Source organism: Aspergillus heteromorphus, assembly GCF_003184545.1.
Source record: "Aspergillus heteromorphus CBS 117.55 chromosome Unknown BO70scaffold_43, whole genome shotgun sequence".
Lineage (NCBI taxonomy): Eukaryota > Fungi > Ascomycota > Eurotiomycetes > Eurotiales > Aspergillaceae > Aspergillus > Aspergillus heteromorphus.
Window position 1 is genome coordinate 180,890 of NW_020290448.1, and position 7,429 is coordinate 188,318.

General features: G+C 59.9%; 4 protein-coding genes across 4 annotated transcripts; 3 read left to right on the top strand and 1 right to left on the bottom strand.

Moving 5' to 3' along the window:
• Positions 1-390: 390 nt before the first annotated feature.
• On the bottom strand, positions 391-1,193 carry BO70DRAFT_400767 (uncharacterized protein; the record flags this gene model as incomplete). Its single annotated transcript, XM_025546948.1, has 3 exons — positions 391-893; positions 973-1,089; positions 1,142-1,193. 3 exons carry the CDS (start codon positions 1,191-1,193, stop codon positions 391-393), a joined length of 672 nt encoding a protein of 223 aa, XP_025394915.1.
• A 54-nt stretch (positions 1,194-1,247) lies between these two features.
• On the top strand, positions 1,248-1,943 carry BO70DRAFT_400768 (uncharacterized protein; the record flags this gene model as incomplete). The annotated part of the gene is made up of 3 exons (XM_025546949.1): positions 1,248-1,456; positions 1,498-1,575; positions 1,637-1,943. The coding sequence occupies 3 exons, from the start codon at positions 1,248-1,250 to the stop codon at positions 1,941-1,943; spliced, it is 594 nt and encodes a 197-aa protein (XP_025394916.1).
• Positions 1,944-3,230: 1,287 nt separating this feature from the next.
• Positions 3,231-4,031, top strand: BO70DRAFT_400770 (A4/G1 family peptidase; the record flags this gene model as incomplete). The annotated part of the gene is made up of 1 exon (XM_025546950.1): positions 3,231-4,031. One exon carries the CDS (start codon positions 3,231-3,233, stop codon positions 4,029-4,031), a length of 801 nt encoding a protein of 266 aa, XP_025394917.1.
• A 2,355-nt stretch (positions 4,032-6,386) lies between these two features.
• Positions 6,387-7,313, top strand: BO70DRAFT_301475 (SMP-30/gluconolactonase/LRE family protein; the record flags this gene model as incomplete). Its single annotated transcript, XM_025539710.1, has 1 exon — positions 6,387-7,313. The coding sequence occupies one exon, from the start codon at positions 6,387-6,389 to the stop codon at positions 7,311-7,313; it is 927 nt and encodes a 308-aa protein (XP_025394918.1).
• Positions 7,314-7,429: the final 116 nt, after the last annotated feature.

Consider the following 7,429-nt stretch of genomic DNA (forward strand, 5'->3'; position numbering starts at 1 on the left):
GACCGGGAAGACAGTCTCCTCCCAGCCTCCCAGCGGGATTGGCGTTCGCTGGCCGCCACGGCTGTCGGTTGTCACCGATGACGACCGAAGAAGCCCTTGGTCTGCCTCCTGCCTCGGAACCCACTAACACGAGAGCGTGCCCTCGTTAGCTTCCCCTTCATTATACGTGTTGAGATCCGGCAGTGCCAATGCCTGCACGTGTCCTGCAAGCAACAACCCCCCCCAATTCTCTCTATCTCTCCATCTCCATTCTTCCACTCCCCTCCCGACGCGGTCGATCTCGACTTCTCGGGCAATCTCTGAATGGTGGGCGAACCCGTGCCCCTGGTGTTGGACACACGGAGAATGGCGAGAGAGAAGTGCAAGCGGGTTGTTTGTCCCCTACGCACTTCAGCCTCGGGCCATTGCCAGCGATGCTGTGTGGTCTGCCGGACCCTCGTCCACCAGCCCAACTTCTGGGGGCCCGATTTGGCCGAAGCGCGGGCTGAGTTGGCGGCACCACCGATGGACCTGGACCTGGACCTGGACCTGGACCTGGACCTGGACCTGGACCATGACCAGGACCAGGACCAGGAGTGTCGCCGGACCGTTCGGTCGAGTTGGAGGCGACGGAGCGGCAACGGTCCCCGTCCCCCAGCATGGCCCTGTATCGCGCAGGCCCGTCCTCATGATCGTGGACGCCCTCTCCAGGAAGCCTCCGGACTGGCGGCTTTGCCCGACTCCTACGGGCAGGCGCGGTGTTATCCCCGGATCATCGTCGAGGGGGGCCGACCTGATCGGCCCCGGCCCGGAGGTGGACTGGTCGGAGGGGTGTGCCTCGGGCTGGAGGCCCTGTGGTGCGATCATTCCTGGTAGGATGATAGTCGGCCGCGGAATCGGAGTCGGATCCTGCACTGGATCGAGCAGAGTCGGGACCTGACTCTGCTGGATGAGGTGTTTGAATCAGCATGCACGGGAGACAGGGCGTCGCACAGGAGTGGTCGGCAACGCACTGTGTTTCTGCATCGTTGCCCAGCCTGAATTTCGTGGGCGATTTATCCAGGGCGTATGGCAGTTCCAGCAGCGTCTCATGGGGGGGACCAAAGATCCCTTCCTCATTGAGCGAGATCGACACCCCCTGACGGCCCTCTCAGGCTCTCACCCCCCGGTGCGATGGCAGGCGGGAGTTCCCATGGACGATCGTGTTCATTCATGGTCTTCTCCCGGACGATCTGCACATGGCACCCGTCCCAGGAGATCTCTGAACAATGGCTCCCCCCCCCGAGAGTCTCCTCAGTGGACCTGGTGCCAGATCTGCCGGCTCCAGGATAACCTCTGTCCCGATGCGAGACCCCAGTCGAGCAGGCGGACCACACGACCTGGCCTCCCTGATGTGTTTGAAGGGAATCATGGCTAATTCCCGGCAAGCGAGGAGGCCACGCTCATGTCGGATGGCGGATCCAGAGCAGACATACTTGTGAGCCTGGCTCGCGGTGCTGACCGAGCCACCCACCGCAGGACATGCGGATCGATCCCATCCACAATCGCCCGCCCCTGCCAGCGGTGCATGGAGGCCGGGCTTGGATTCGAGATCGTGTGCGTCCCGTGTTCAGACATGAACCGGGAACGGCGACTGCGACTGCGACTGCCATCGGAGGAGAGCCGTGGGAAAGGCTTGCGTCACCGCCGAGATCGAATATCATCCGGCATCATTCAGCAGAGGCCATTGCCGGGATAACGCGTCCCAGCTGGCTCTGCGAGAAATCCCTGTCTGTTGGAACCTGGAAGATGGCCCGTCTCCACGGTCCACCCAGGAATACCGAGGCAGGGTGCATTCCTTGGCCCTGCCTGGCCCTGCTGAGGCCGTCCGCATCATCTCCGTCACCCCCGGCGGGCACGGCCTGGGCGACGACGATGATAGATTAAGTCCGGTCAACAGCGATGATAACAAGGGGAGGAGATGACGATCGTTGCCTGGTCCGTCCGGATAGCGTGGGCGCTAGGAAGCAAGACGCCGCTCGACTGCAGAATCGGGACTTGGGGGTCAGGGCCTGCAGAAGGTGAAAGGTGAAGAAGCCCCAGACAGACGGCCGGAGATCCGGCGGGCACCCGGGCCGTCTCCCCCACTCTGCAGCACTCTCTCCCCCCCAATTGACCCCCCAATTGACCCCCCAATTGTTCCCCCCAATTGTCCCCCTATCCCCCTTATCCCCATCCGTCCCCTCGCCCGTGCAGTTAGACCCTCCCACCCTCCCAGCCTCGGCACGGCCATTGGACCTGATTAGAGGACGGCCGGAGATCCAGACCCCGGGAATCCTTTGCCAATGCCGACGGAGGTGCGGGGACGGGGACCCTATTAGGGCTGGGAGCAAATCACCGCGCGCCCCAACCTCTGCAGGCCCGGCCAGTCTGTCAGGCACCTGCCTGCCCACCAGCGAGAGATCGGCTTATCTGCTGCTGCTAGTCGACGTAGCATATCTAGAGGCGGAGGCATGCGATGATCGGCTGCCAAATGTCCCCAGACGGGCTAGCCCGGCCCTTAATGTTATCATCATCAGGCCACGACACGCTACAGTCGGTACTGCCGACAAGGGAGGGGAAGGAAGAGGGGTTTTTTTTTTTTTTTTTTTTTTTTTCATCGCCAGAAACGCCTTCCCCAACAGGGCAGGTATTGCCTGGCCGGTCGAGGAGCGGAGCACCTCGAACGATGAGCATATGGGCACTGGCGACCATCCATCGTAGACTCCAGCCCGTGCGTTGCCTCGGCGGCCATCTCTATCAGATCGGGCACGCTGCCAGGCAAGAGAAAGCCCACGCCCATGGCAGAGGAGATCATCCTCCAGGGGGATACGGACAGCATCAGGAAGGGTTCGTCGGATGTGCCGCGAAAGGCTTGGTGCGCTGAGACGCGGGCCTGACGAAACCCTAAGATCCTGCGCACGCGCCTTGGCTTCCTCGGCCCCCAAACCGTCAAGATCACGGGCCTGCAGGCGTGCTGATAAGGGAATGCGTCAATTTCAATCTCGCGGATTGCGCGATCGCGTCTCAATATGGCCCGGGCGGGGGCTCCGGATGGACCGGGTGCAGGACGATGGCAGCCAGCAGTCGGTCGGTCGACAGGATGGGACTATACATCTCTGCCCTATAAATGGACCGGCCATTCCCTCCCAGTTGGACTCCATCCATCAGCCAGCCTCAAAACCGTCCTCCGCCCGTCTCCTGATTCCAGACAAGCCATCTCAGCCAACACCATGAAGACCACCGCTGCCCTCCTCACCGCTGGCCTCCTCGCCACCTCCGCCCTCGCGGCGCCTCTCACGGCCCAGCGCCAGGCGCGGCGCGCCAAACGGGCGTCCGGCCGCCAGAGCAACCCGCCCTTCAAGCCCGGCACCACCGAGGTGCTCCAGCTCAACGCGACCTCCCACACCGAGTACAGCACCAACTGGGCCGGGGCCGTCCTCATCGGCACCGGCTACACCGGGGTGACGGCCGAGTTCACCGTGCCCACCCCCTCCGTGCCCTCCGGGGGCTCGCGGAACGAGGAGTACTGCGCCTCCGCCTGGGTGGGCATCGACGGCGACACCTGCAGCACCGCCATCCTCCAGACCGGGGTCGACTTCTGTGTCCAGGGCTCCGAGGTGAGCTTCGACGCCTGGTACGAGTGGTACCCGGACTACGCCTACGACTTCACCGGCATCTCCATCGCCGCCGGCGATGTCATCAAGGTCACCGTCGACGCCTCCAGCGACACCGCCGGCACCGCCACCATCGAGAACGTGAGCACCGGCACCACCGTCACCCACACCTTCACCGGGGGCGTCGACGGCGACCTCTGCGAGTACAACGCCGAGTGGATCGTCGAGGACTTCGAGGAGGGCGAGTCCCTGGTGCCCTTTGCCGACTTCGGCACCGTCACCTTCAGCAGCGCCTCGGCCACCAAGGATGGCGTCTCCGTCGGGCCAGCGGACGCCACCGTCCTCGACATCGAGCAGGACTCCGTCCTGACCTCCGTCTCCGTGTCCAGCAGCGAGGTCGTCGTCAAGTACGTCTAACCGACCTGCATGGCTGTGTCCGGAAGCGGTTGCCCCCTCATCAGTGCTGCCCGGGATCATCATGGGCCGGGCGACAACGACTGGTGATGGTGGGCTCGAGGATGGCTGATATGGTTCGTTGAATCCGATGTGAAGGGTTGGTGTGGGTCCGAGTTTCAAGTTTCCAGTTGATAGTGCACTCCCTGTTATGTTAGTCTTTTATGCAATCAAAACGCGTTTTGAAAAAAAAAAAAATATGACGATATCTGGTCCTGTAGTGTGACCACCAACCGTATCAGCTCGTAGATCGTGTCCGATGGAGGGAATCATGCCGTCAAAGGTCTTGCGGGGGATTTGTCTCCCCATCGTCGGATCTGCGTGACTGAGCGCCGATTCTTCGGCCCCAGATAATCGGACGGCCCAATCAGAAACCAGGCCCGAGCCGTGGTGGACAGGGCCAGTGGAGGGTGCAATTCCTGGTTATCTGCTAAAATGTCCCGGAATGCTAGCCCATCCGGGCATGGAGAGTTTCCCATTTCACGGGCGTTCAAGGGGAAGATGGTAGATCTGGATTCTCATAGGGAACGTTGCGGCAGAGATGATGCGTGATCGATGTTGGGACCGAAGATCCCCGAGGGCGGATCGAACCTGCCATAGCGAGCAGCGGTCACTTTGCGGCCATTAGTAGCATCGATAACCTCACTCACAAGTCTGAAGTCCTCATCACCTCGCTAATAGCAATATCACTGCCTTTTATTAGTATCTTGTTATTCGCGAATAATTTTATCTGACTGTAAGATATTAATCTAGGAGAATTATTATCACTAAGTTAAAAGACTAATATTACCCGCAGTTATCTGCGGACCCCTAGAATCTTATATATATAATCAAGTACACCCGGGAGGAGATAGATAGTAGAATTTAAATTATTATCAAAGATCAAGATATTTAGATACAGCAAAGAAATTATAGCAAACAAATTAGATTTATAAATAAGTAATACAAAAAATATATATAATTGCTTCAACACAAGTATCAAGCAGCTTTATATAAGTTTATTAAGTATCAACTTCATAATGACTCGGAATCCAAGTTTGATTTTATAATATACTCCGAATAATTGTTCTATAAATCTATCTATTATTAATATAATAAAGAAGAATCAGAAGAAACATATCTATAAGATTATAAATAACGATACAGATGAGCTCGAACAACTGCAGAGTGCAGACATCCCATCGCAAAGAAATGGACAAACAGGCTGAGAAGAATGCTAAGCGATACCGAGTATCGCCGAGCTTTGCGTGCATGAATGGCCACCCAGATCGAATGGAAGGAGAAGGGTATCATCCAGATGACCACGCCAAGATCTATTGTGAGGGCGAATGACGCGATGATAGCCCCTCGCGTGGATATACATACATCCAGCAGCCATTCAGTTGGGAAGAAGAACCATCAGGAGCCCGATGTAACGCTGACGGGAGCGGGTGTCTCATTCGCTGGGAAAACCACCGGAGGCCAGGGACCCCTCCATGCTGCAGGGTTAGCAGGGACAGCGACCATCGAGCAAACCTGACCCCGGGGGGGCGATGGGATGCACTGGGTGTCACCCATCCAGGGTGCCCCGACAGCATGACGGTGTCCCTGGTTCTGGGAGCGGGCGTCTGACGGGGGGGGGGGATTTGAGGGCATCACCGGCCCAACCAGATCTGCGCGGTCGGATGGCTTCGCGAGGGACATTCCTTGGCGGGCAGGTTCGTCGTTCACAGACAGGGTCTGGGTTCCATGGGGCCAAAGGCCGCACTCCGGAAGACAGATGTCAATCGTGCATTAGTGCTCTCCTCTGGTTCGCGAGCCAGGGGCCGTTCATATCTGGGGTGCGCCACCGGGTAAATCCTTTTGAGCCTCCCCCTGCCGCCGGGGAGAGATACTGTCCGACTGCCTTGCTTCCTGGGGAGGAGGATGGAATTGGTGTTGCCCCCAATTCCAGGCCTGGCGTCACGGTGACGGCCGCGTTATTTTATTGGGCACGCCGTGCAGTAGAGCTGGATCGCCGGAGATAGCAGGGGCCGTGTGCATGGTCTTCGGACAAAAGAGCACAAGTGGATGAGCGGGTCTGGATGGACAAGATAATATCCTGCAAGCAGAGGCTGTTTGGGCAAGATTTGTGCTCTCTCGGGCTGGCTGGCGTGGTTGCAACTGCATATTGGTAGCAAGGATTGCCGGCGATGACCAGGTCTTGTTCTCTATAAAGGGAGCCCGAGGCGCCCGGTTGACAGCACACAACCAGACATATCAGACATACCACACAGACCATCCTCTTCCACAACTATGGCTACCCTTCTTCGCTTCACCATCTGGCTCCTGGCCTGCCTCATGGCTCGGGCTGCCGCACTCTCCAATGGCACGGCATCGACACGCACCCTCTTCCAGCTGCAAGCCAACCGGACCTGGTTCGAGAACCTCGCCGTCCGCGCCGACGGCACCCTGCTGGCGACGCGGATGGACGTGCCCGAGGTCTGGTCCCTCGACCCGGCCACCGGCGTCGGGCGCCTGCTGTACACCTTCCCCAACGCCACGGCGCTGACGGGGATCACCGAGATTGCGCCGGACACGTACGCCGTGACGGCCGGGGACATCATCATCACGACCAGCGGCCAGCCGACCCCGGGCACGTTTGCCGTCTGGGCCCTGGATCTGCAGGGGTCCGCCACGCCGGCGGCGCGGCTGATCGCGGCGGTGCCCGGGGCGGGCTTCGCCAACGGGCTGACGCATTTCGGCCCGAACGCCGACCTGGTCCTCATCGCCGACGCCATGTACGGACTGATCTGGCGACTGAACGTCGTGTCGGGGGCGTCCAGCGTGGCGCTGCAGGACGCCACCATGGTGCGCAGCGCCGAGTCGCCCTACCTGGCCGTGAATGGGGTGCGATCCTGGGGCGAGTACGTCTACTACACGGCGGACGGCACCAAGGCCGTCTACCGGATCCCCGTGGACCGCAACGCCACCGCGACGGGGCCCGTCGAGCTGGTGGCCGGGGGATTCTCGGGGGACGACTTCGCCATCGCGGCGGACGGGACGGTGTACGTGGCCACCAACACGGCGAATGAGGTCCTGGCCATCTCGGCGGCGGGCGACGTGAGCGTCCTGGCCGGCGCGTCGGCCAGTCCGGCGGTGGCCGGCTGCACGTCGGTGCAGCTGTCCCCCGATGGACGCCGACTCTTCGTCACCACCAATGGGGGCCTGATCAAGCCCGTCGCGGGTGGGGAGGTGCCGGCCAAGGTGGTGGAAGTGGTGTTGTAGGAAGACTTTTAGGGTTTAGGGTTTAGGGTTTAGGGTTTAGGGTTTAGGGTTTAGGGTTTAGGGTTTAGGGTTTAGGGTTTAGGGTTTAGGGTTTAGGGTTTAGGGTTTAGGGTTAG